A 26,142-nucleotide genomic window follows, 5' to 3' on the forward strand; every position below is an offset into this window, starting at 1 on the left:
TCAATCATTCAAAAAGGCCAAATGCTACCTTCTCGTTCCCGCCAACACCGTCAGTAAATTGAATCTCGTGCACCCTCGTTGAGAGATCCGAAGCTGATGAAATCTCTAGTGGCATAGTCATGCGCTTCGGAGCTACTCTCAAGAGCTCTACCTACCAGCCTTGGGCTTCGAGCTACATCGATTATGCAAAGCTCAAGAAGTTGTTACGAGAGGAACAGCCTGAAAACGACGAGAAGCCTTGGACGGACGATGACGAGGCTCGCTTCACCGAAGAGTTACTCAATATAGAACTGGAGAAGGTCAATGCCTTTCAAGGTGACACTTACAGAAGTCTACGAGAACGGACAACCAAGTGTGAGAATAGGCTCCACGAAATCTCCGACGACGGGGGCAAGGAGGCTTCTTCGGCAGATCGAGAAAAAGTCAATACTGTAGCAACGGATGTACTATTAGAATTGGACAATATCACGAAGGAGATCAATGAATTGGAGAAGTATAGTCGAGTCAACTTTACCGGCTTTCTGAAGGCAGCCAAAAAACATGATCGCAGGCGAGGTGCAAAGTACAAAGTGCGCCCACTGCTCCAAGTGCGGCTGGCCGCTCTTCCTTTCAATTCGGAGGACTACTCTCCTTTGCTACACGAGCTCTCTATGATGTATTCATTTGCGCGACAATTGACAGACGGTGGCTCTTCTGAAAGATCGAAGTCGAGATCGGAGAGCAAATTTGGCGGTGAGAAATATACCTCCTACAAATTCTGGGTCCACCCCGAGAATTTACTCGAGATCAAGACATACGTGCTACGCCGTCTACCTGTCCTAGTCTACAACCCTAAAACATCGAAGAATGCAGAAAGTGGGGGAAGCGACCCTACAATAACTTCACTATACTTTGACAGTCCACAGTTTGCACTCTATAACAACAAAATCGGCAAGGCTACGAGAGCCTCTTCTCTAAGGCTCAGGTGGTACGGGCAGCTTTCAGACAAGCCTGAAATGACTCTCGAGAAGAAGACTATCGAAGAGAATGGCAATAGTGAGGTGCTGCGGGTACCAATCAAGGAGAAGTACATCCAGCCATTTATCACAAATCAGTACAAGATGGAGAAGACTATCGGTAAGCTTCGGGATCGCGAAGGTACGGCAGGTAACGGTGTGGCATCCTTGGAACACAATGTAGAGGAAATGCAAACGCTCATCAAAGAGCATAACCTAGAGCCTATGGTTCGAGCGACATATGCGAGGACCGCTTTCCAAATACCTGGCGATGATAAGGTCCGCATTTCTATTGACACGGATCTAGCCTTCATTCGAGAAGACTCTCTCGATGAGGATAGGCCTTGCCGGGACCCACAGGATTGGCACCGTGGCGATATCGATCGCTTCGGGCTCAAATTCCCATACTCCGAAATCAGACATGGCGAAGTAGCCAAATTTCCATATGCCGTCTTAGAAATAAAAGTTAGGGAGGGCGCATCGAAGAAAACCACCGACTGGGTCCGCGATCTTATGGCTTCACATTTGGTCACAGAGGAGCCAAGGTTTTCGAAGTTTGTTCATGGGGTGGCACAATTGTTCGAAGACCACGTTAATAGCTTTCCGTTCTGGCTCAGCGATTTGGAAACCGATATTCGTAAAGATCCTCAGGAAGCTTTCCACCAGGAGCAGGAAAAGCGCGCGAAAGAGGCCGCAGACGAGCAGGCGGTTGGAAGCTTCTTAGGATCTAAGAGTGTGGCTTCCTTCAAAGCTGCTGTCGGATCTCCTGTGACGAAACCACCTTTCGAAACAAGAAGACGGTCGGTGGCAGACTTGAAAGGAGTCCCCTCGAATGCCGATATAGATCACGACGGCGACGAGGCCGCAAAGCCATCTAGTGGAGTACTTTCCGGCGTTCTTTCATTTTCTCCCTTCTCTAACTCGCGCTATGCGCGAGCCAAACGAGCCGGTGCTAAATCTCTCCCATCAGGTGTTTCGGAACCTCGTCGCTGGATCAAAGATATGAATCCCGTCGCCGTGGAACCTAAAGTTTGGCTTGCTAATGAACGAACGTTTGTGAAATGGCAGCATGTATCGATCTTGCTGGCCTCTCTTTCGCTAGGACTTTATAATGCGGCTGGCGAGTCTAATGATGTTGCTCGCTCTCTCGCCGTAATCTATACATTGATTGCCATTTTTGCGGCGGTCTGGGGCTGGTGGATGTATCTCATTCGAAGTCGAATGATTGCAGCCAGAAGCGGGAAAGATTTTGATAACGTAATAGGTCCTATCGTGGTTTGCATTTGCCTGGCTGTTGCGTTGGTGCTCAACTTTTCTTTCAAGGTATGGCTCCTTCCATTAACCCGATTGTCAATTGACAAATATCTTCTAGTACCATGATGCCGTCACAAGACGTCGAGGAGGGAGCAAGCAAGGTGCCCTGTATATCCATGGATCGCTACAGCAAGAGCTATGAACTGAATCTCAATCTTTGCCTGTACAAGTCGCATGATGAAGTTCATCGCTCCTCAAGGCGTCTCGCATTCTCCGGAAAGGTGTTCATGTTCTCACTCGCCGTTCCCCTCTAGACACTGCAACATGCCCTTCGAAAGGTGAATTCTATGCCGTACGGACAAACATTCTCGTGTAGCCGCCCAGCTGAGCCCACAGGAGCTGACAGAATCAACTAAGGGGTTAGTTACTCCGGTGCTTGTGGAAAAGTGCAAAAGCTTTGAATGCTCATTGATGCAGGCAAGAATCTTGACTAGCATGCTGTGTATTGGTAGACGCTGAAGCTCTGAAGTCCCATGAGTGAAGTATCAAGAAAAGCCGAGACAAAGAGATGCCAATTATGGACTTAAAATGAATGTTAACGTGCCATGGGTGTCGAGAATTATGGAGTGCAGAGTTTCGCGGAGAAAAGATTCCCTGCAAATCAGGCCGTCTCAAAGCGCTGCATATGCTCTCCCTGTTAGTTACCGCTTTAAATGAGCACTTCATTTGGTTTGATGTTCTTCAACAGTCTTCAGAGCTCCGTCACCCGCCTCTGCTTGCTCCCTTTCCTCCTTACGCTTCTGATCGTGTGCGGCTTTAGTCCTCGAAATCTGCGCCGTGATGACCGATCCCAACGCCTCGCTCGCAGCTCTCTGCCCGGCTTCCTGTTTGCTCAAACCTTTCCCACCTCCCAATCTCTCTTTCTCAAACCCCCAGCCCGAAAAGAGCACCGCGATCGAAAACCAGACCTTGCCAGCCTTCTTCTCCTGCTGCGAAGGTGCCTCCTCAACATACTCTAGAACAGTCCCTGGGCTAATGATTCTCTTGCTCAACTCACTCTTAGCCATTGGATCTACCACCCCCTGCACATCCCTCGCCTCCTCTCGCCTTAATTTTTCCTCCCACAGCGCACACAGCCATTCCCTCGCAGTGTCAAACCCTTTCTCTGGATCGGATAGAACAATGCCAGCCACGTATGCCTCCACTAGGTCACCCTTGATCTTCGTCCACGCCTTAGCTTGGTTACTCTCCCTTTCAATCACTTCGCGCTTGATGTCGAGGCGCTGGTCAAATCCATAGGCAACGGCGAATTGCGCCAGGGTCTCATTTTTGACTAAAACTTCGCGCTGCTGTGAGAGTCTTCCTGCGGGAAAATCTGTATAGCGGTTATAGATGAGGTCAGAGGCTATGTGTTCAATATAAGCGTCCCCAAGGAACTCAAGGCGTTCGTAAGACTGGGAGACTTTTGTGATGTTGGGGCCGTGGGCGGCAGATTGGTGGGTGAAGATTTGTTTTGCGAGATAGTCTGTGATAGGTGGTAGCGGTGGAAGAGGCGGGGGAGCTCCTTTGACGGGTTTTGAAAATCCTGACAGATGGGACGTTACTTGTGACGGAAGGTAGAAATCAAGGAGCACTCACTTTTAGCGGGTGAACGATCCTGGTGCTGTCTGGCAGGGTTGTCCCCAGGCTTTTCAGACCGATTCAGACCAGTAGAAACCTCGTGAGGGACCCTCGATTGATCTCTCACATGGTCTCCGCTGCCAGAGGCGGTAGACTTTTGCTTCTGTTTTTTCCTCGAGAGGCTCATAGTTTCCTCGAAGACGTTTCGGTCCCTTTTCTGCTGGCTATTCATATTGCTCAAGCTCCTCTACGAAAAGGATCTGAAGAAAAAGACAACTGTAATGGACTAAGAATAATCTAAGATATTCCTATTCATCGCCGTCCGAGGGTTGGTCAGTCTGAACGTGGCCACGCCAAATAGAATTCGAGCGCCGGGTTTTAGGGACATGTGCCCTAGAGAGCGCCCTATAGGCGGGTTATCCTAGGCCACTACCCCCCTATTTTGCCCCTACCCCAGGACATCAACAAAAGTCGGAAGCGGAGAAACCTTGAGCAGTGACCGCTTTTCCAACAGACTTCTATGCCGCCGTATCTGCTTTCAGTGAGGTATGTCCGTATCAACAGCGCGGCTACAAGATCTCTTGAAGGCATGCCCGTCCCTTCCACACAAGGTTATCTGACTAACGCTGTCACAGTTGCAATGTCGCATCTTCTCCCACACATACAACCCAACTCGAGCGCGGACTGGTAACTCCATTCTTCGGCAGCGCCTCAAGGGGCCGAGCGTAGCGGCGTACTATCCTCGAAAAGTAACATCTATTAAGCAGCTTCTTGCAAACATGAGAAGAGCATATCCAACATTAGAGCTTGAAACTTGGGATGATGAGGAGGAAGATCGACTGGAACATGTGGGTCTTGTGAAGGGTAGGGGCAAGGGAGCGCCGAAGAAAAAGAAGGGAGGACCAGAAGGTAAGATAAAGTGTATCTGTTTAGCTAGCATGGCATACAGGGTGGAGAAATTTGTAGAATACAGGCTAATTTTGGGTCCCTAGAATCGAAGAAAACGAAGAAGAAGCAACCAGCCGTGGCCTCGGTTCCGAAAGATATCAAGTTCTGAGTCTCCGAAAACGGATGCAGCGCGACTCGAGTTCAAGGGCCTCACCACCCGCCGCTTGTCGAGCGAGAGATTCATCACACCATGGTGCCCCTACGTGAAGAACCCTAACCGTCACAAACTCAACACGTTCGTCTGGGTCTACTGTTTGTGATACCCTAAAGTGAACCGCATGATAAATCTGAGATGATCATACACTACTTCAGCATACCTGCTTATTGAAAGTATCGCTCCATGTACATAGACAACGAAAACCCTACTCAAATCACTCAAGATTATGATCAAGTGGATTTTCAACTCCAGATGTACTTGAGCGCACACGAGGTTAAAATGCTTGTCCTCCAATGATCTCGCCACTAAAGCTTTCAAGCTGCGCCTCGGCGAGTTCGCTCCTCAACCCTTCCCTCCGAGACTCTCGTTCTCTTACGTCCCAGTCTCTGAGGCCTGCCCTCTTTTCCTTCTGCTTGTCGTCGATTTGCTTTCGCAGCCTCTCTGCGTCATCCTCTAATTGGCTGATCTTTCTGGCGGCGGCAGGATCTGCACTTGGCAGTAATGAGCCCCCGGGGATTATAGGAGGAATTGAAGCGAGATGGTTGGTAGTGGAGAAACGTTGAGTGCGTGGATAAGTTGTTGAAGAAGAGTTGTTGGAGCGGAAAGGAGGTACATGTGGCGGTGCTCCACCATGAGACGACCGAGGTCCGTTGGGCACTCTATCGGACGGCGATCCGCGAGATTCATATGGATAGTGAGAGTTATGATATGGCGCTGTAGGGGGCGGACGGCCACCTCGATGGGAAGGAAGGCCATATGTATACTCTCGAGATTCAGTCCTTAGAGCGGAAGGCCCTCCCCGAGGCCGAGTTGGCGCTGACAGGATAGAAGCACTGCCTGGGCGGTTGTGTGCAGATATAGAGATGGGCTTTGCGGATGCAGGCCCGGTGGGAGGATCTCGTACCGAAGAGCTAGGAGTTTCTGATTGCCTCGACGAGGCTGGACGTGGCTCGCTCGCACGGGACATAGCGGGAGATTGCATAGGCCGCGAAGCCTCTGGATATTTTGTGTGATTGGAGGCAGGAAGCTCCTTTGCATCTTTTCGAATAGGCGAGCGGTGCGATGCGATGTCTCGAGGGGGCGACCTTGGTGCTGGAGAAAAAGTTTTCGAAGGTAGGGGAGATCTTGGTCGGAGAGCGGCTCCTTGAGGACGAGCCGTATATCGATTCTCTCGCGGAGGGGGGAGCGGACTCTTGAATTGGCCTGGGCCAGTCGATCTGGGTGAATGGATGGTGAAGATATGTGAGAGGACACAGGTGACTCGATTCGCGAATGCGGATTTGGCCGACGAATTAGCGGAGAGCGACTTCGGTCGCGCGGTCGGAATTCAGCTTCATCTGGATACTTCGATCGAGCGTCCCTCGGCGGTGAATACGGCTTTCTTTCAAACCTGCCTCGCGGAGAAAGCGCTCTCCGTCTTGGAGGTGGAGACCGTGGTCTTCGCTCACGGGGCGGCGAATCTCGTCTGAAAGGTGGGGGAGACCTGGCACGAACTGGAGATCTCGAGTATCTTCGACTCCGTGGGGGTGGCGACCTGATACGTTCATCACGCCCTTCTCTTCGGGGTGAAAAGCCCCTTCGTATAGGAGATCTCTGGCGCCTGTTGCTAGCCTCATCTCTCCCTGTGTAGGCAGGGCTTCGGGATCTTCTTCTGTCAGTCTCTGGTACGTATCGTCCGCTGTAAGATGAAGGCGTGCGGGCTCTCCGAGATGGGCTGCGAGCGCCACGATAGTTCGATCGCGCTGGTGCGTTGTTCCTATCTGATGGACGGTATGTTTCACCACCATACGCGCGATCGCTCTCGTACCTTGACAACAGACACCCCGTTAATACGAAAATATATCGAAAAGGTGAAATGATGTCAACAACCCATTGCGTTTTGCGTGAATCGCCCAAATAAAAGCTGTACCTCACCTTCTTTCTCTTCCGCGATCCATAGTTCAAGCACTTGCAATGTCGCTGGGTATGCGATCTTTGGGCCTCGCGTATGTCATTTTCGATCTTGCTGTCTCTACACACGAGGCTTTATTGCGCTGTAGAATGGGGAATGCTTGAGTCGGAAATTGCTTGGAGTGTTGGTTAGAAAATGCAGTCCGATTTAATTTTCATAAGACACTAAACCGTTTTCGGCGCAACATCACTTTCATTCAATGAATTTATGAGACGACCAATTTGAGCCTGTCCCTCATCCGTGAGCACCTTCTTTACTGGACGTTGGAGTCCGTGCTGAATTAATCGGTAGCGTATGTTCCTGGGTCATCATGGATTGCACGAGCAACGCTTTGCAGTCGACTATCTGGCGAGGAATTCTTGGGAGAGGGTATCTTCAATTCTTATAAATCTTAATGCCATTGGTAGCATGTCTCGCATCATCGCCTACGTCTCTCCTCATCCCGTTTTTGCCTCTTCTTTTGTTCACTCGCTACCATATCACTCAGATCCTCCTCAAAACTCCAACGACTTTGTTCCTGACGTTTTTCTGCCTCGTAAAGTTGCCTCATTTCTTCTTTGTCCATCCCATCCTTCGCTTGCAAGGAATCTGGATTCACAGCAATGTCAACGTCACCAGGCTTCTTTCTTTTCCTTGATTGTTCCTCTTGATCTAATACCGGCAAATTGTTCTGAGCGCCTTTGAGATCGTATGTTCGATCTCCACCAAAGAAGCCGGACACCCTTGATTTTTGCTCCGGTAGAATTTGATAGGCATGTTTCGGTTGAGTTGATTCTTCAGTTTCCGTACCTCGCTTTTTCTTCCGCAAATCGAAGTCTCCGCCAACGCTTTCCGCTCCCCCATATTCTGTAGGAACGGCGGATGTCATACCACCAGGAGTTTCGAGACCGCTTGGTGTCTGCAGGCCAGCTCCTACCTCCTCTACGTCACCGTCTTCTTCCTCTTCGTCGCTCTCTTCTTCCTCTGACTCTTCTTCGGGCTCTTGCAGCTCTCCCCATGGCGTCTTTTCTACAGGCTCTCCTAGCTGCGTGTTCTGTTGAGGCTGTAGTACCCCAAAAATGTCACCGCCGTACAAAGGTCGATTGTACTCATCAACAGGAGGCTTACCGTACCCCCCAGGGTGGAAGCCCCAGGATCCGCCTGGTGGAGGAGGAGCGTTAAGGCCAGGTACCTTAAGCGCTGGATATGACGGCGGAGGGCCAAAGCGCTGTTGATTGATCAGCCATGGCGGCGGAGCGCCGGGTGGGATATTGAGAGCTTCTTTCAACTCTTCACTCAGCTCACCAGGACGCAGATGTTTGAGATTCGTTTCGTACTCCTTGCCCTCATAGTACACCTCACCATAGCGGGTGAGTTCTGGTTTGGTCTGGAACCTGAAAAAGGCTTCGTAAAGCTTTTGATAGTCAATGTCAAGCTTCCCCATCTTTGGTTGCACTCGCTCGCGCTGTTTCTGCTTCAATGAAGCCTGATCTTGTTTCTCAAGAACCGCATCCCGCATTTCTGCTATACCAGTCTCCTGTATGAATTTAGGCAGGGAAAATGCAGCCTTCTCCACCCCGCGCTTGGATGACAGGTACTCGCGTTTTAGTGACCAGTGTGTAGGAACAGGTACCACGTTGCGATACGACTTGATGTGTACTAATAACCGCGGGTCTGTTGCCGAGGTGTCAGTCCACTCTACCGTTTCTGGTTTCTGCACCAGAGCCTTCAACTCTGCAACAGAAAGCTTGTTCTGTTCTTTCCGCTTCTTTTTTGACAGCTTGAGCTGCGCCGCTTCTTCTTCTTCTTCGTCAGGTATCACGTCGTCCTCCTCGTAGTAAATCTCTGGTTTTTCTGGCTCTTTAGCCGCTGGGTCGTCCTTGTCCACCTCTTGAAATCTGTCCATGATGTTCTTGTACATCTCATACAGAGGATCATTCTCATCGATGTCCGGGTCGCCATCCTCGGCTTTCAGTCTTGCCTTTGTAGTGTCATCGTAGCCGTCTGCTGGTCTTGGCTTGGGTTCTGTTGGAGGAGTTTGTTGCCTAGTGGGAGTCGTGGCGTTCTGCAAATGATTAATGAATTTTATCAAGAAGTGATTCATTCTGCTCACATCTTGCTTCGCAGCTTTCTTCTTAGCTCTTCTCAGATGATTTTTACTAATTTTCGCCGAAGCCATATTGATAGGACTTGGAGGCTATGACAGGTACAGCTTGAAGACTGAGAAGTCACGGGCGCGTTGGCAGTCAGAAATTGAGAAATTAAAACTCACAAACAATATCTTGAATGCGAGTGATTTCAAAGAGGTGAAATATTGAGGGTGACAGGCAGTTGCTAGAGTAGGATTTGCGCGGCGGGCAAGTGAAGCTAACCACATTGGTCAAGAACTAGGAACCTAAGGTGATACAGATTCGCTTTCAGGAAAGAGACGGAACGGGACACTCTAGGTAACAGATATGGAATTGTTCTTCTATCAACATAATTCTAAAGCCATCCCTCGATATGTTGCGTTCACCCTAGTCGTTGCATTTGTTTAGCATCGCTTCATGTCCATGCCTTAGTCCAAATAGATTCAATCCGCCTGATCTCCGCACTACATTCATGATGTGAATTTTCGTGTGGAGCATATGCTTCGAAACCAATCACGGAACCAGCGCATGCATTCAAGCTGTTGTCCAAAGGATTTAAGATGGTGAAGTCGCCTGCAAGTGAATAAATCATAAAGCGCGTCCGTCAAATGCATTCGTCACGTCGTATGTCATCAATTCATAGCACTGAGTGTAGATATTCCTGGAAGATATTGATGTGCTACAAGCTGAGCGACGTCAACAAGTAGTTCAAATGTGCGCCATGTCTCATCCTAAGCTCTTACGAAGAGAGATATCTGATGGTATTGTACAGACTCATGTATTTTCCGCAGGAGAGATCCAATACCACGGGCCAATGTTAAGCAGTATAAATCCAAATTCTTCAGAGAAAGAAGCAGCGATCATTGCGCTATAAGGCGTTACCGATTTGTGCGCCGAGTACAGGGCAGGCATAGCTCCCTCCTAGAAGAAGCCACCGTTAACTTGGGGCAATCGCGGAAATGCCGACGGCTGTTGTACAGTTTGTATATTTTCGTTAGCAAGGGGCGAGAAATTCGAGCCGTTGCTCAAGCCGTATTGAGGATACTGGCTTGCAAACGGAGATTGGAAGGCGTTATTCATTGGGTTTGGATAATTGTTGACAGAGGTCTGAGAAGGCTGGAGGTTCGAATAGCTATTCAAGTGCGTGACCTGAGAATTTGGCTGAGAATTTGCCATTTGCAGCGATAGTGGGACCTGGCCGGATGAGCGATCATTAGGAGTACCATTGCCACTACTAAAGCGCCCATGACCGTCAAGCTGCATGATTTTGCTCTGTATACGTCGACCATGCGGAGTATGGCGCACCATTGGGAGTATTGGGCGAACCGCTTCGATAAGACGAGTCTTAGTCTCTACGTCCGCATAGTCCATTGCAGTTTGGACGACATAGTTAGCGTAAGAGTCTCGAAGCATCTTTTCAAGCTCATTCGAATTGAGCATCTCATCGATCAATAGACGAGTAACGCTGGTGTCAGCTCCACGTAAGCATTTTTCGATGACGTTTGAGCTGAACTTCTGTTTAGACAGTTGAGGAATCTGACCTCGGAAGATGTGGCAGAGCGGATTGGTAAAGCACGGCTCTTGTAGATCGATGATATACTGCAAGACGTAATTCCCGAAAGGATCTTGAACCAGATGGAAGGCGTGCTCGGTGATCTGACTTATGAGATGAGCCTTTTGGGTGCCCGATGCATGATCAATACAACGTTGTAAGACGCAACAGCCATGGCGATGGGTTCCTACAGCAACGCAATTGATGCCCACTGCGTCAAATATAAACTATCATATCGTCAACGTTGATGTAGTAGGCCATGGAGGCTTTATCACTTACTTGAGCATCAATAGAAGATAAGTGATTCAAACACTTCTGAATGACGTGATTTCCATTCAAGTCTTGTATCATCTCGACAACCTCATGATCTAATGCATTGATAATCGTCTGTATCTGCTCTGGTGTACTGATGAACTCGATCATCTTCTGAAGAGCACGAGTACCATGACTGTTGAAAGCAATTTTGACCATCTCTGGCGCAGCATTGTTAACTAGCATAGTCCGCTGCTCATCATTTGCAAATTCTAGCAATTTTTGACACAAATAGTTGCCGAAAGGATCTACGGAGATCTGTTAGATTCCAATTTGTTGAGGGCGAGGACGGTCAGCTACATACCAGTCATAAGATCGACTACATGTTGATATGTCTCCAAGAAAATGATGTGGACATTCTCCGGGCTTCGCTCTTCTAATTTCTTCTGTAAATAGCGGCAGCCATGCTGATCCTTGCAAAGCCCAAGGATCTCTCCGCGCAGGCTTTCGAGTTTTACACCTAAGAAACGTGATTGATCTGGGGTGAAAAGTTGTTAGCGTGCCGAAAAGCTTCAGTTATCTGGTACTTACCATCTCCTTGGGGCATCCGGCGCTGAGTGGTCATTCGTGATTGCCCATCCTGAAAGCGAGCCTGCTGTGCATAGTTTGTATAGGGCAAAAATCCGTTTTGCTGTTGAAAGGCCTGGATTTGATTTTGGAAAGCTAGAGGAGAAGCCATCATTGGGTTAATCCCCATGTTCATCAACTGCATTCCGTACCCAGCATAAAGTGGCTGGTTAGGGAAAGCCACCTGATTACCGATGCTGTTTGATGGACTAGGCAAGGATGCGACAGGGGAAGATACCGTTACTGGCGCGTTTGTGACAGCTTTTGACGGTTGGTATGGGTTGATTGAATCTTCTCGAATAGCGTCGTTGCTATTTGCAGAAATTTCGCGGCTCTGGCGGTTGCCCATCGTTTGAGCATGAGTGGGTATACGGCCCAAGCTGGCATTGTGATTGTGAAAATGCTGCGAATGCGACTTGGGAGGGGTGACGTTAGTCAACCCATTTGCGTTTTTGAGAGTGGGCACATCATTTGTAGAATACGATGCATGTGAGTTGACCAAGGAGGGTCTTGCTTCATTAGGTTGTCCTTGGGAAGTGCTGTAGGACTGAGAGTAAGCTGCTAGTGTCGCTTCCATAGAATGCCTATTTGCTGGGCGAGAACTATTCTTCGATTCCATCGTGGAGAAAATGCTGCTCTGAGAATCATTCTGGGCTTGGGAACTTGACTGTAGGTTATGTTGCAGTGATAGACGGTGCAGCTTGGCCTCGAAAGGGTCTACAGAGCCATCTTGGACAAGAGATTGTGCGTGGGCATGAGATTGAGCTGACGCTAAATCAAGAGCTGCCGAAGATGCAGAGAGCTGGTAAGAAATATCAGTATGGAGACAAAACACCGGTAATTTTACGTACCGATCCGGAATACTCATTGTTACGAAGCAACACTGGAAATTTATCCTGGCTCATTTGGAGATACTTGGAAACATCTGGTGATGTAAGGGGTTCCTTCGACTTCTCATCATCGTCAAATAGAAAGGATGTCGTGTTCAAGTGTTCCATATCCATGCAAGGAGAGTGCTCAGGTACTGATTCGTGAGTGCGACCTCGTAAGCCAGTAGCGGGCATTGAGTAACGATTCGCGCTGCAGCAGTAATCATAAGGTCAGCCTCTGTTATATGTGGGCATAGTGCATAGCATCATGGACGAGGAGAATGTCTCACCCGGTTGCGTTCCGGCGAGCTGAGCCAGTCGTCTCAGGCACGAAGATTGTAGCTCGATCATTAGACCCACGGCGAGAGCTAGGAACAGATTTTGACGGTAGTGAATCAGAGCTTTCTGGACCCTTGGAGATTTGAAATAGGTCAGAAGGGGGCGAGGTTAATTGAGATCCCGAGCGACTGCTTCGAGTATTCGTAGGCGGTGAGGCGAAGTTGGATATGGAATATCGATTAGTTCTTGGAAAAGCCGATGAATACTGCTGCTCTCGCCGTTCGGGCGGGGTCGTCGGCTCGCTCTGATAGCCTGGATTGATTCCTGCAAGCTGCAACTCCCGTTTCATTTGCTCCATCTCTTGTTTTTCGCGAGCTTCTTGTTGGCTGAAAAATTGGACTTGAGCTTGATACTGTTTGCGTTGTTCTGCTGCTAGCTCGTACTCCTGCTTTTTCTTCTCCAACTGCTGCTGAAGTGTCTGTCAGCACCCCAGCTATCGAGGTTGCAAGCGGTGAGAGAAGGCAGTGTCATAGGAAGTAGGAACGTGATTGTAGTTTCACAGCGAACAAAAGCTTGAGGGAGTGTAGAAGGATTTAAATGAGCAAAGGGACGTCTTACCAATTGAGCTTTCTTGAACGATATCTAGAATAAGCCTTGAGTCAGTGAATATGATTCGTAAGGTGGTTGAAAATCTCATTCGTATGCTGCTGAGCATACATGACATTGAATATTGTGATGGAGCAGTCGGGCAACAGTCAATGGAAGTCTCGAAACGTACAGTAGCATTTGCATCTGCGGAAACTGCGATTTGATTGGGTGGCTGACCAATCGGCCCAATGTTCTGCATCTTGCTTAGATCTGTGGTGAAACGACGCTGTAGATTTGGAGTCTCGATAGGCGTCTGATTATTGTTGGGTGACATGAAGCTACCAGAGTAGCGGAAGGAGGGGGTATTTTGGCCAGTAGTGTTTTCACTGTGCATACGCGATGGATTAGGGGACCGAAGCTCGTCCAAGCGAGCCGCAAGGTTGTTGTTGAACGCCATGTTGCTAGATATGCATTGCTGTTAGCTACAAGAAGCGAGTACAAGAAAAGATACGTGTGTATTGGCAATGCTGCGGAAGATATTGGACATGAGTATAGAAGAGCGGTGAGGAGTTGAAGGAAGTGAGAGTAAGGTTGGGTTTTAAGTCGAGGGCAAACACCCTACTGTGAAGTGAGAACTCACAAAGTCTGTTAGGACAGATGATGTCTTCGACACCCTCACGGCCGAATTTCGGAAGTGGTGTGAGAGTGAATGATCGAGCAGTTGAGTGGGTCGACCTGCGGAGCCCGAGGGTGAGTGTGCACGTCGTCTCCTTCTCTTACAATCCCCCTAATACAATCTTGGGCAGACTCATGACACATGACACAGCGTACAATTACAAAGGTAAAGGGAATGGTCGTAAAGACTGTCGTTGAGAAGAATTGGGAAGCACTGAGTGAGATGTGGTGGGGTGCTTCTGCAGGAACCTTGGATCGACCAATCAAATCACGCCCGCGCTAGCCCGTTACGAACCTTTCGTACGCTACCACGCTTTCGACTTTCGATACTCATTTGGTAAAGCGCTTGTGAGCATGACTTGGGCAACTCGTAGGTCACGATAGTGCGAGGTGACGGCATTCACTAAGGCTCCACACAACCTGAATCTCTTGCTCGTGTGGCGAGGACGTGAATAAGCAATGCATTGAAAGCGTAAGAGTCAAAGCCCGCTGCCGTCCATTATTTGTGTAGGATAGCGTCTGCTCAGTTGATATGTTATGGCTCCGCCAGCTGCGCATCTTCGTATCCAAGACCCCGTGAGAGTGTCACAACAGAAACAAGCTCATGGAAAAGGGCAAGAAGGTAAGGCGCAGGAGACGAAGAAGCCTGAGCTCAAAGACAACAATGCTCAAGACGGCCTCGATCCCTTTTTTCAACCATTCTATGCTGGAAAGTCTCTGACCGCACCAATCAATACCGCCAAAGACAAATGGAATCTACTTCCTGCGTTCCTCCGAGTCAAAGGCCTTGTCAAACAGCATATCGATTCTTTCAACTATTTTCTTGAGGTTGAAATAAAGAAGATAGTCAAAGCTAACCATAGAGTCTTGAGCGACATTGATCCGAATTTCTACCTAAAATATACAGATGTCTACATTGGTAAGCCTAGTCGAGCGGATGAAGACCTAGATCCAAAGATGGCAGGCGGCCGACCACAAATCACTCCAAACGAGTGTCGTCTCCGAGATAGTAGCTACGCGGCACCCATACGTGTAAATGTTGCATATAGGCGGGGTCAACGAGAGATCCGAAAGAAGGGTGTGCTCATTGGGCGAATACCCATGATGCTTCGAAGCTCGAAGTGCGTTCTGACAAATGCGACCGAGGAAGTTTTAGCTAGCTATCAAGAATGCCCCCTAGATCCTGGCGGCTACTTCGTCGTCGGAGGTACAGAGAAGGTGATCCTTGTTCAAGAGCAATTAAGTAAGAACAGAATCATTGTGGAAAAAGACACGCGTGGTAGCAGTCCCCTCATTCAAGCTTCAGTCACAAGTTCGACTCATGAACGTAAATCAAAAACTTATGTCATCCTTCAAAAAGACCGGATCTTCATGAGACACAATTTCTTGAATGAAGACATTCCAATTGTTGTTCTGTTCAAGGCTCTTGGCATCCACTCAGACCGCGAGATCCTAGAAATGGTAGCTGGAACAGACATGGCGTATCAGGATGCTTTTGCAATCAATTTCGAGGAATGTGCAAGGTTGGAAATATATACCCAGCAGGAAGCACTCGAGTATATTGGGTCCCGGATCCAAGTCAAAGGCCGCATATCCTTTGCAGACCATCGACGAAGATATGTTCAAGAGGCTGTTGAGGCTTTGAGTGCAGTAATCATAAACCACGTTCTTGTCTCTGGTATTAATTTTCGTCCAAAGGCGATCTACGTGGCGTACATGACCAGAAGAGTTCTCATGGCATTCCATGACAATACTTTGGTTGACGATAAAGACTTCGTAGGTAACAAAAGACTAGAATTGGCTGGTCAATTACTCTCACTTCTCTTTGAGGACTTATTCAAGAAATTGAACAACGATTTTAAGACGAACATCGACAAGGTTTTGAAAAAGCCAAACAGAACTCAGGAATTTGACGCCATCCAGTATTTGATTGGGCTGCACAATCACATCACCACTGGAATGGCCAGAGCCATTTCTTCTGGTAATTGGGACTTGAAGCGTTTCAGAATGAGGAGAGCCGGCGTCACCCATGTGCTAAGCCGGCTCAGCTACATCAGTGCTCTGGGAATGATGACGCGAATGAGCAGTCAATTCGAGAAGACTCGCAAAATCAGCGGCCCCCGAGCTTTACAAGCGTCGCAATTCGGGATGTTATGTCCTTCAGATACTCCTGAGGGAGAGTCATGCGGTTTAATTAAGAACCTCGCTTTGATGACGCATATAACCGTCAACGATGACGAAGCACCTATCAAGAGACTCGTCTACATCCTTGGGGCACAGAATCTCGAGAATGTCAATGGGAAAGATTTTTACTCAGCGGGTGCCCACATAATCCTGATTAATGGATCGCCAATTGGCTTGACCCACTCCCCAAAAGCATTTGTGAGTAATTTGCGGAAGCTTCGTCGAAATGGCCGAATCTCGGAATTCGTCAGTGTCATGATCAACAATCATAATTCTACGGTGCAAATTGCGACTGATGAGGGCAGAATATGCCGGCCACTTATCATCGTTGAACGAGGTCGTTCAAAGGTAACAGCACGCTCCCTCCAAAGGATGCGCAAGGGTAAGATGGGCTTCGACGACTTCTTGTCTCAAGGCTTAGTAGAGTATCTCGACGTAAACGAAGAAAACGATGCACACATTGCCATGTATGAGAGCAATATCAACAGTTCAACGACGCATCTTGAGATCGAACCCTTCACAATTCTCGGTGCCGTAGCAGGTCTCATTCCCTATCCTCACCACAACCAATCCCCTCGAAACACCTATCAATGCGCCATGGGCAAGCAAGCCATCGGTGCAATTGCCACGAATCAATTCAATCGCCTGGACAGTGTCCTCTATCTCCTTGTCTACCCTCACAAACCGCTCGTCAAAACCCGCGCCATCGAACTCATCAAATACGACCAACTCCCCGCGGGCCACAACGCCGTGGTAGCTGTAATGTCATACTCGGGCTACGATATCGAGGACGCTCTGGTCATCAATAAAGCTAGCTGTGACCGTGGCTTTGGCAGCTGTCAGGTCTACCGCAAACTCGGTACTGTGCTGAAATCCTACTCTAACCAGGCGGTGGACAAGATCATAGATCCGACCAAAGATCCTGTCACTAAAGTCAACATCAAGAAACACGCCCTACTGGACGATTCAGGCCTAGCTAGCGTTGGCGAACGTATGCACAATGGCGAAGTCTACATCAACAAAATCATCCCCGAGAATGTTATCTCTAACTCTGGCGGGCCCGGAGGCTACAAGAGTGCCGAGATGGCGTACCATGGGCACGACCCGTGCTACATAGATAAAGTCATGATCTCAGTGACGGACCGCGAGGACCGGCTTATCAAGGTTCAAACCCGCCAGACACGTCGACCAGAAATCGGCGACAAATTCTCCTCGCGCCACGGGCAAAAGGGCGTTGTAGGTTTGGTAGCCGAACAAGTTGATTTGCCGTTCACAGACGAGGGAATCGTGCCTGACATCATTATGAATCCGCATGGTTTCCCCTCTCGGATGACGGTGGGAAAGATGCTGGAGCTCGTGGCTGGCAAAGCTGGTGTTTTAGATGGGGAGTTGCAGTACGGAACCGCTTTTGGGGGAAGTAAGGCGGAGGACATGGGAGACGTGCTGATCAAGCACGGATTCAACTATGGTGGAAAAGATTACCTTACTGATGGCATCACGGGCGAGCCATTGCCGGCGTATGTCTTCTTCGGGCCAATATATTACCAGAAACTCAAGCATATGGTGATGGACAAGATGCATTCGCGCGCCAGAGGGCCACGGGCAACGTTGACGAGGCAGCCGATGGAGGGACGGAGTAGAGATGGTGGATTGCGCCTTGGAGAGATGGAGAGGGATTGTTTGATTGCGTATGGGGCCAGCTCGCTGCTACTAGAACGTTTGATGTTGAGCAGTGATGCGTATCAGGTAGATGTTTGTGGGAGCTGTGGATTGATGGGGTATAAGGGTTGGTGCCAGAGTTGCCAGAAGAGCGAGGGTGTGTCGAAGATCACGATACCGTACGCTGCGAAATTGTTGATACAGGAGTTGTTCAGTATGAACGTCGTCGTGAGGATCCAGCTGGAGGATGAATTTCCGGAAGAGTGAGTACGTTAGATGGTAAAGCCATGCATAGGAAGGCAATCTGAGTCATGTTTGTATCTTGTATAGTGGCCAGGTGATTGAGCATCGGAACAATAGCTTTAGATACCCAAAATGTACTATGCTTAAATAGAAGGTTTTTGCACAATTGCGTTCAGTCGTCTAATCATACCATCTTCAATGAAGTTCTCCGCCCTTCCCTACCTCTTTCTGACTTCTCATTCTCTCCTCGGCGGCTCTGGCCATTGCTTCCCTCCTGCCTAGACCCTGTCCTTCTACTTTTTCCCCTCCGCTTCCACCTAAGACAAACTCACCACCACTCCATCCGCCACCATCAACGTGGTCACCGCTTCCTTCCCTATCCTGTGGATCATAGAATATCTCGTTACTGACTGCTTGCCCACCACTCTTCCAATCATTCTGTCTGACCTCTTTCTCAATACTCTTTGTAAGGTCCCAAAAATTACGGTCATGGTCTCCAAATTCGTTATGGGCCAACTCATGGCAAAGCGTGTCTCTGATGATTTTGTAGTCACGATAACCATCGTAGGCATCCGTTCGCAACCGTAATTCAATGACTTCTCCTCGATTGCGATTCAAGCCTAACGTCTTTGATTCATGCGTTGTATGTTCCGCGGGATTCATCTCAGTGAGTACCCCAACGCTGAACTTATGTTTCACCATTGCGGCTTTTATGCCCGGATCATTACTAAGACGTTCCAAGAACTTTTTTGATCGATCGGGATTCGGTAGGTAAGGAAGCGGTATTATAGCGTGAAACGTGTAGGTTGTCTCATCCTGGACCTTTCTCCAATCTCGTTGTCGTGCAGGCGCAGCCGATTTGAGCGTTGAGCTGGCTTTGGAGTTTCTGAGCGGTCGGGAGATAGAGGAGAGCTCGGCTGCTGTTGGGGCGAGAAGGAGAACCTTTTTGCCTTGCAATTTTGACAAGGATAGGGAAGGGTCTGAGAAGGGCGGCTTTAGAATTCCGATTTTAGGAGTGATCATGAATTTCTGGTGCTTAAGGGGAATCGATAGCTCAGCATCAACGCGATCGGACAGATCTGACAGAGTTGCGCCATCTGAAAAAGGCAAAGTGTGTGTGGTTCCATGATAGGTAAGTGTTATGTCTATAGAGATATCGGTGGTCATTCTGTAGAGGAAGGTGTTGCCGTCGGTGATGGAAAGGTGGTGATAGGGTAGGATCGCTGATAGGAGTATGAAGTTACTTGTGCAAAGACAGATGTATCTTCATCGGAAGCAAATGGGTAATGGTGACCCAAGCGCAGTCGTTGTCAGAGGCGCAGGCAGCTTCGGGTTTGTCATCCATGACGGCAATTTAAGCTCAGGCTTGGCGCTGATTAGATTATCTCCGTTCGCTCCCCGTTCCGTCGGCATGTGTTGGAGGAAGTCCAGCAAGCTGCCGAAATGTCGCAGTCTCACTGGCGGTGTCAACCGTCAGTCGTGAGGTCCTTACGAGCAAAAAGTGGGGATGCATGCTTCTGAAAGCAATTGGCTGGTCCTGAGAAGCAGTTGGTGGTGCGCTATGCCCGAGGGGGAACTGTAATGTGGAAAGAGGTATAAATCATGTCTCCGCGACCGGGAGAGATGTCCTTCACCTTAAAGCTCTTTGATATCTGCTGAACTGGCGCCGAATCCAATCCATGGCTGTTTGTAAGCCCCGCTTTGCCTTGAGGCCTTTGCTTTGCCGTGCCCACGCAAAGAGCACAACCAGTATTACTGCATCGACAAAGAGGTGTCGCATTGACGCTGTGATAAACCATGCTATCAATGTCAAAGGTCTTCGGTGTTGTTTCGTCACTTTCGTATTGTTTGCTTCCATCTGCTCTCGGAGCGCCGCAATGTCGACAGTCATCTTTACTAAGGCTTGCTCAACGCGCTGTTTCCACCGTTCGTTATGCGTTCCTATGCTGGATGAAAAGAAGTCGGCTGTACCTGAGTCCATGGCATCTCCATGTTGAAAAATTTGCGTCTCATCCAGGTTTCCTACTACGTCAAGTTCTTCATCTCCCTGACTTGTAGGCCTAATCATTTTCAGCTTGTCGTCTGCGTCACCTCCAGGCCTCCAGCTAAAGGCGATACTCTGCTTTATGTTTTGAGCTACTGCGCGACGTCCTGGAGAAGAGTCGGATGAAGAGACAGGATTCGACTTGATCTGGTCCCATACGAACTCTAGCTCAGCAATGAGTTCCCTTGCTTCTGTTGTAGTGGTAGCATAACGATGCATGGTCTCGATCAAAGTGGAGATGTATCTTTGTTTGGCTTCCGTGCGAGATAGACTTGCATTGGCATGCCATGCTTCCCTGACTATTTTCAGCCGCTTTCAATCTTCGCCGGGGTTGTATCATACCACTTGGCCAGTTCCGACACTTGATCAGCCCTGGAGACTCCGTTGCTGGGTTTTGCCATCACACCTTCCACGTCACCTTCCATGCTCTGCTTGTACAATCCATAGAGCTTCAGACGATCACCCTCTGGTGGGGTTGCTGAGCCGGTACGTGGTAGTCGCTTGACGGTGTTCAAAGCATGGACAAACACACGATCTGTGTTGCAAATTCAGTCAGCTGTGTCCGTGGTACTTGTGCTTGACAGGCGGGCTGCGGCATACCGATTGAATCTGCCATCTTGGAGATGGGGGAGGATCTCAATTGACCTTCGCGTCATCAAGCGTCCATCAAACTCCAATGACGTACCAGGATAGGGCCGGGGCGTTTTATTAAAGTCAAGGGTATGTAGATCTATCGTAGCAGCAGTGAGGTACTAGAATGGACACATGTTTGAGCTGACAGCTGCAGAGAAGCTTCCCAGCCTTCTAGAATTTGGGTAAGCGCGCGCGCTGTCATCTGATCCGGCCGGCTGTAAGGTGATTGGCCCTCTTATGGGGAAACGCTACGTATGCAAAGAAGAATTTAGAATTGATCATTATGAGGCATTTGCTCGTTCTTGGATATCTGGTGACTACTATCCCCAATAAAGATAGAATCTATATGCTGTATGCTTTCGTGCTTGTCCTGGAAGGTTTGGGGGCTTCGTCAGCCTTCTTACTGTTTAAGAATTCGTCGCCGCTTTCAACCAAGTTGATCACATTATAAAGATGCGACACCTCACGCCACCAATTCTGGCTCGGGTGAGGGAGCCAAAGGTCGGAAGCTGGGTAGATACTGGTGAATAATAATACCTTACTGGTGGATGGGCGTGCTCGATAAGATCGGAACAGCCACGTGTAAGGTACCCCGGCATCGGAGAAAATTGAACCAATCGGTACCACCGAGATCAGGCCTGAACCAATCTTGGATTCTTGGGGAAATCTAGGGGAAAGCCCGGGAGATCGCCATCCATGATCAATACTGTTGGTGATCGACAAGTGGCGCCATAGCACTGTAGCACATCGAGTAGTAGTGCTCACATTCCCCTCAAGGTGGCTCCCTCCTGGCCCCTGATGCTTTATCTTTCGTTGACACGGTACCGTGTCGACAAATAAAGATGTGCGAGAAACTTTTCGTGGTCTTGGGTTTTGAGGCATGGCTCGCAAGAACTTATCAGGAGGGTTGACGACCTCCAAATGTCCGCCCTCCATCGGACCTGAACGAGTGGATCCGAGGGGCAAGATTTTGATCCGGAAGGAAACCCGGTCTGTGCATATTATGCATCTGTTTTGACGCCATGGCTTGACTATCATCATTTACTATGGCTAGCTAAAGCGTGAGCCTCCCGCTTACCACTTCTGCTATTCCTTGACTTCTCCATTATTGCCTCTACTTCTCATATTCTGTTCTTCTACAGCCTGACACCCAAGTACAAAAGTTCTCTGGTATCTCAACAAACCGCAGGTTGCAAATCACTTGCTGAGCGATTTTGTGTCTTTCTTGCGTATCGCTCCTTAACGATCTCGCCTCCGAAGCGATAGCCCTTCCTCCAAAAAGCAACTAATCGTGTATGTTCGAGATACTCTACTCATCTCTTGCCTTGATTTGCAATGGGCCAGTGTCTGTCAGGTCCGGAGGACGAGGTGTTCCTTGATGAAAAAGGCAGAATGATTAGCGCCCCACTTGCCATGCAGCAAACCCTACAATTACGGCAGGCTCCCATCCTAGGTCCCAAGGAAGGCAAAAGATCGAAGAATAAGGATCTGAAATGGAACTCAACCCGGGCTCGATGACCACAGCGAAGCATTTCCTGTTATAATTCCGCACTTGTCGCTGAGAGAGGCCGACGGAGGGATCACCGCAACCGAGTCGGATTCGAGTATCTACCGAGAGCAGCACTCTTTTGTGATGAGTAGAGTCTTGCTCGCGGAGTGGGTAACACGAAGAAAATGGACCCGTTACATGACATATAAGCATCCTGAAATATCGGAAGACCTGCGGCTAGCTTGAGAGAATGTAGAGGCGAAAATCGGCGGAGTACCAGCAAGCAGCGTGTCGCCTCACGTAGTATCTCTACAGCGTGAGATCTTGGTTCATGTCAGGCTTAGCCATCGAGTTCCCAGAATATGGTGCTGATGATCTTCGCAGTCAACATTCACGTCGACGACTGCAGCTTTCTAGCTCGAATAATCGCGTTTGCAGTGTTGAGCGAACACTCACAGCTTAAGTTTCAAATGCTTACCAGCATCGCGCCGACTAAATCAGCGCGGACAGAGTCGTTCTGTCAATTCGCATGCAAGCCTCAAGGGCCTGTAGGACTATTACGGAAGGTTTAGCAACGTTTGGTCAGGCGACCACAAGGGCGATATTGTTCGAAAAGTACGATCGACCGCATCGAAAGCTATGATTAAACCTATTATCTAAGACTAGGACCGTCATCTGCCTGACAATTCAATCTTAGCGTCTGGCTTATATACCACATCAAGTCCCTTTCTATTCGACGGAGAGAGTTCGACCATCTTTTCTATGTGTATCTACAGGCGCCATGATTATCCAAGAAATTCGCTTGGGAAAGACTCGTGGTCGTTCGAGAGGAAACTTTAGACCGAATCGTATTAGAATCTCACCAGCCCATTTCGGATACGCCTTACAATTCACAAATCCCGCCCAGAACCTTCCCATTCTCTTCCTCAGCTACTGGAGCTCACCTTTGCTTTTCTGCTTGGATAACAAAAGAAGCTTGCGGCTTTGGTAAGCCACAACGGCAAGTGGCTTTTGAGACCGGGAGTAATGCTCAGTACTTCCTGATTTGACGCTGCATAATTCAGAACAATATATCCAGATCACTTTGCAAGCTGGTTTTTGAACTTGTCAATCTGGCTTCTTCAGCTTGACTTTTTCCTTTTTAAGGTGGCCACCTACTCTACCCTTGGCTTTACAACCTAGAAATAAGCTACGATTGGTTTGGTTCTTGACGTCCCAGTGATCCGACTTGACCTCTGTCAAGCACAAAGCCACCATGCCTTATATCAGGCTCAAGATGGTTTCAAGCCTTCAAACACTGAGCATTATTCCTGGACAAGACTTTTTGGCTCTTTTCGTGGCTTGCAATTTTTGGAACTCTATACCTAAAATGCAAAGGAAACAGTTCTTTTGATCTCTTGGTCCTTAGGTCTTTCTTTTCCTACTGCTTTGCTTTTAAATACTCGCTACTTCACGACAGACTATACGTTTGAAAACAATACTCGTCCACACTCGTCCACACGTTCAATCGACGCACATTCCAGCCCATGGTTCCCAACTCCCGACCTCTCACCCGACCCAACATGTTCATCGCAATCCCCTACACACAGACTCACTCGGGCAAGCGACCCAAAAACCCCTCCCAATCCGCCACCAACATCACCCCCACAAATCAAAGCCCATCCGCCTGCCATCACCACCCTTCACAGAGCACCCTCCATCATAAATCCACAACCACGCTGCGCACATCCGCACCCTCCTCCTGCTACCGCCGCTCCACCCAGCAAACAACACCCGCATCCACACCACCCGCGACGCTCACATCACCATCTTTCGCCAACTGCTCCGTAGCAGGATACTCGTACGCAACACCCTCGTTGGCTGCGTCGGCTCTCAGTCTCTACAGCGGAAGTGAACGGATAGGCAGGTGCAGTAGCTGTTGCGAAGAGAACCTTCTGGGAGTGAACGGGAGTAGTGGCGGAAAGAGAAAGTATGGAAGGGGGAGGAAAGGGTCATTCAAGGGCCTTCTGAAGAAGATTGGTGGGGTTTTTGGGAGAAAGAGAAAGGCGAAGGATTTGCGATGCGTTGTTCCAGCTAGGGAGAGATTTTCTTTGGAATAAAAGGGTCATTTAGTAGGGAAGAAGACGAAGATAGGTCTAGGGTTAATTCGACCGCAGATGGAGTGCTCTGGTATATGGCATTCGAGAATGGATTATCATGTTTCAGAGGCTCATATGGGCTTATTTAGTGAAGGTGTTCGGTGGCCACCGACGGTGCCACAATTTACTTATAGGATTAATTGAGAGGGTGGTCAGGTGTTCGATTAGATATGATAATCTAGAAATGGAGATGTACGGTTTATGTGCTTGACTGATCGATGTTGGTCAATATGTACCATCCCGTCAAGTCAATATGTTGTCCAGCGAATCGACAATTGATTGCAAGGTTCTCTGGAAATTGCTAGATATACATTTCAGCATTGCATGTGCTCACAAGAGATTGAGTTTGCTAGTGATTTGTTTTGATGTCGCCTTTACTTAGCCTTGAACAGCCGTCCGGCAGGCAAAAATTGAGGACAGAATCAAGCGCTTGGGATCGCGATGGAGTGATAATCTAGATAAAAGAATATTGCCGATACTAATACGTATTGAATACAAGATCAACCTGACCTGATAAAGTCCACATTTGTTACCATTAGGAAGGATAAGGGCCAGCAGTCCAGATCCAGATTTGCATCAATGAGACCGTCTAAACGCTTGCGAGAGCCAATGCCGTGATTGTACGCCGGTTTCAATGTGTACTGATATGAGCCCGGCACAGCCTCCCTGCATATGCAGTTTATCTTGCGTCCTTCCAACTCATCCCATTTCGTACTTATCTAGCAGCATCCACCCGCCGATCCCGACTGAACGCCTGTTCCTTGTCCCACTTGTACTGTAGGTTTGTTGTTTACCGTGGTGGTGCCCATTCTCTCTTTAATTTGTCGCGCCATTGTGAGGAAGGCTTGCTCGACGTTCGAAGCATTCTTGGCAGAGGTTTCGAGGAAAGGGATCCCAAGACTATCTGCAAATTCCTGCAGCGCCGAAGCACGTGAGCCTTTCTCCTGTATGTTTAACTTTAGAATGCAAAACACACCTTCGCAACGGTGTAGTCCACGACCTTCTTATCTGACATGTCGCTTTTGTTGCCTACCAGTAGCTTGTTGACGCCCTCAGTGGCATAGCGGTCAATTTCCTGAAGCCATTGCTTGACGTTATTGAACGAGTCCATGTCCGTCACGTCATACACCACACAAATGCCATGAGCACCCCGGTAGTACGATGATGTGATTGTTCGGAAACGTTCTTGGCCTGCTGTATCCCACTGGTGTCTCGTTAGTGTCAAATTTCGCCTGATAAGTCAAGGTCCTTGCTCACAATCTGAAGCTTGACAGTCTTGCCATCCAGCTCGATTGTTCTGATTTTCTGAGAACAAGCATAGCGTTAGCCTTGTTACGATGGATGAAGAAGGCGCAGACGGAGGCCTTGAAAGCAGCCCTACTCACAAAGTCGACTCCGATCGTGGATATATAGCTTTCTGTGTATGTATCGTCTGCGAATCGAAGGAGCAAGCAGGATTTTCCGACGCCAGAGTCGCCGATAAGTAGCAGCTTGAAGAGGTAATCGTATCTACGTATGCTAGGATAAGTAGATGCTAAATAGACGGTAATGGATGCTGAAAAGAGAGAGGATTTGCTTGTCGCAGGATCTCTCCTTGTCGTGGGAAGGGGAAAGACTCTACGAGAAGCGCATCAGGTCAGCAAATACTTGCTGTACCTTTTATTCCCGACACTTACCACTCAGGATTCATGATGACGGTTTGATGAGATATAGAGTAGTGACGCGAGTAAGGAAGTTGCGTAGAACGAGAAAGCTGGTCGGATGAGTCTCGTGCTATGGTAGGGTGACGTGCGGCGCTGTCGTTGCTCCGTCCATAAATGCGGAACAAGGCCTACGCCAAGACTTTTCAGCCCTACAACCTCTGCCTGATATGCTAC

At 48.8% G+C, this 26,142-nt stretch overlaps 9 protein-coding genes across 9 annotated transcripts; 3 read left to right on the forward strand and 6 right to left on the reverse strand.

The window, feature by feature from the left end:
* Window positions 1-119: 119 nt before the first annotated feature.
* On the forward strand, window positions 120-2,375 carry KY384_000267 (uncharacterized protein; the record flags this gene model as incomplete). Its single annotated transcript, XM_044808804.1, has 1 exon — window positions 120-2,375. The coding sequence occupies one exon, from the start codon at window positions 120-122 to the stop codon at window positions 2,373-2,375; it is 2,256 nt and encodes a 751-aa protein (XP_044665557.1).
* Window positions 2,376-2,971: 596 nt separating this feature from the next.
* Window positions 2,972-4,101, reverse strand: KY384_000268 (uncharacterized protein; the record flags this gene model as incomplete). Its single annotated transcript, XM_044808805.1, has 2 exons — window positions 2,972-3,834; window positions 3,888-4,101. 2 exons carry the CDS (start codon window positions 4,099-4,101, stop codon window positions 2,972-2,974), a joined length of 1,077 nt encoding a protein of 358 aa, XP_044665558.1.
* Window positions 4,102-4,648: 547 nt separating this feature from the next.
* On the forward strand, window positions 4,649-4,926 carry KY384_000269 (uncharacterized protein; the record flags this gene model as incomplete). The annotated part of the gene is made up of 2 exons (XM_044808806.1): window positions 4,649-4,778; window positions 4,862-4,926. 2 exons carry the CDS (start codon window positions 4,649-4,651, stop codon window positions 4,924-4,926), a joined length of 195 nt encoding a protein of 64 aa, XP_044665559.1.
* Window positions 4,927-5,248: 322 nt separating this feature from the next.
* Window positions 5,249-6,761, reverse strand: KY384_000270 (uncharacterized protein; the record flags this gene model as incomplete). Its single annotated transcript, XM_044808807.1, has 2 exons — window positions 5,249-6,177; window positions 6,320-6,761. 2 exons carry the CDS (start codon window positions 6,759-6,761, stop codon window positions 5,249-5,251), a joined length of 1,371 nt encoding a protein of 456 aa, XP_044665560.1.
* Window positions 6,762-7,343: 582 nt separating this feature from the next.
* KY384_000271 (uncharacterized protein) lies at window positions 7,344-9,083 on the reverse strand (the record flags this gene model as incomplete). The annotated part of the gene is made up of 1 exon (XM_044808808.1): window positions 7,344-9,083. One exon carries the CDS (start codon window positions 9,081-9,083, stop codon window positions 7,344-7,346), a length of 1,740 nt encoding a protein of 579 aa, XP_044665561.1.
* An 871-nt stretch (window positions 9,084-9,954) lies between these two features.
* On the reverse strand, window positions 9,955-13,657 carry KY384_000272 (uncharacterized protein; the record flags this gene model as incomplete). Its single annotated transcript, XM_044808809.1, has 7 exons — window positions 9,955-10,812; window positions 10,865-11,145; window positions 11,202-11,375; window positions 11,429-12,266; window positions 12,316-12,544; window positions 12,624-13,090; window positions 13,391-13,657. The coding sequence occupies 7 exons, from the start codon at window positions 13,655-13,657 to the stop codon at window positions 9,955-9,957; spliced, it is 3,114 nt and encodes a 1,037-aa protein (XP_044665562.1).
* Window positions 13,658-14,412: 755 nt separating this feature from the next.
* Window positions 14,413-17,985, forward strand: RPC2 (DNA-directed RNA polymerase III subunit; the record flags this gene model as incomplete). The annotated part of the gene is made up of 1 exon (XM_044808810.1): window positions 14,413-17,985. One exon carries the CDS (start codon window positions 14,413-14,415, stop codon window positions 17,983-17,985), a length of 3,573 nt encoding a protein of 1,190 aa, XP_044665563.1.
* Window positions 17,986-18,156: 171 nt separating this feature from the next.
* KY384_000274 (uncharacterized protein) lies at window positions 18,157-20,621 on the reverse strand (the record flags this gene model as incomplete). Its single annotated transcript, XM_044808811.1, has 4 exons — window positions 18,157-19,204; window positions 19,596-20,300; window positions 20,348-20,540; window positions 20,606-20,621. 4 exons carry the CDS (start codon window positions 20,619-20,621, stop codon window positions 18,157-18,159), a joined length of 1,962 nt encoding a protein of 653 aa, XP_044665564.1.
* A 4,363-nt stretch (window positions 20,622-24,984) lies between these two features.
* YPT1 (GTP-binding protein of the rab) lies at window positions 24,985-25,955 on the reverse strand (the record flags this gene model as incomplete). The annotated part of the gene is made up of 5 exons (XM_044808812.1): window positions 24,985-25,179; window positions 25,242-25,469; window positions 25,523-25,570; window positions 25,651-25,774; window positions 25,945-25,955. 5 exons carry the CDS (start codon window positions 25,953-25,955, stop codon window positions 24,985-24,987), a joined length of 606 nt encoding a protein of 201 aa, XP_044665565.1.
* Between the last annotated feature and the right edge of the window lie 187 nt (window positions 25,956-26,142).

Source organism: Bacidia gigantensis, assembly GCF_019456465.1.
Source record: "Bacidia gigantensis strain McMullin 20006 chromosome Unknown contig_49, whole genome shotgun sequence".
Lineage (NCBI taxonomy): Eukaryota > Fungi > Ascomycota > Lecanoromycetes > Lecanorales > Ramalinaceae > Bacidia > Bacidia gigantensis.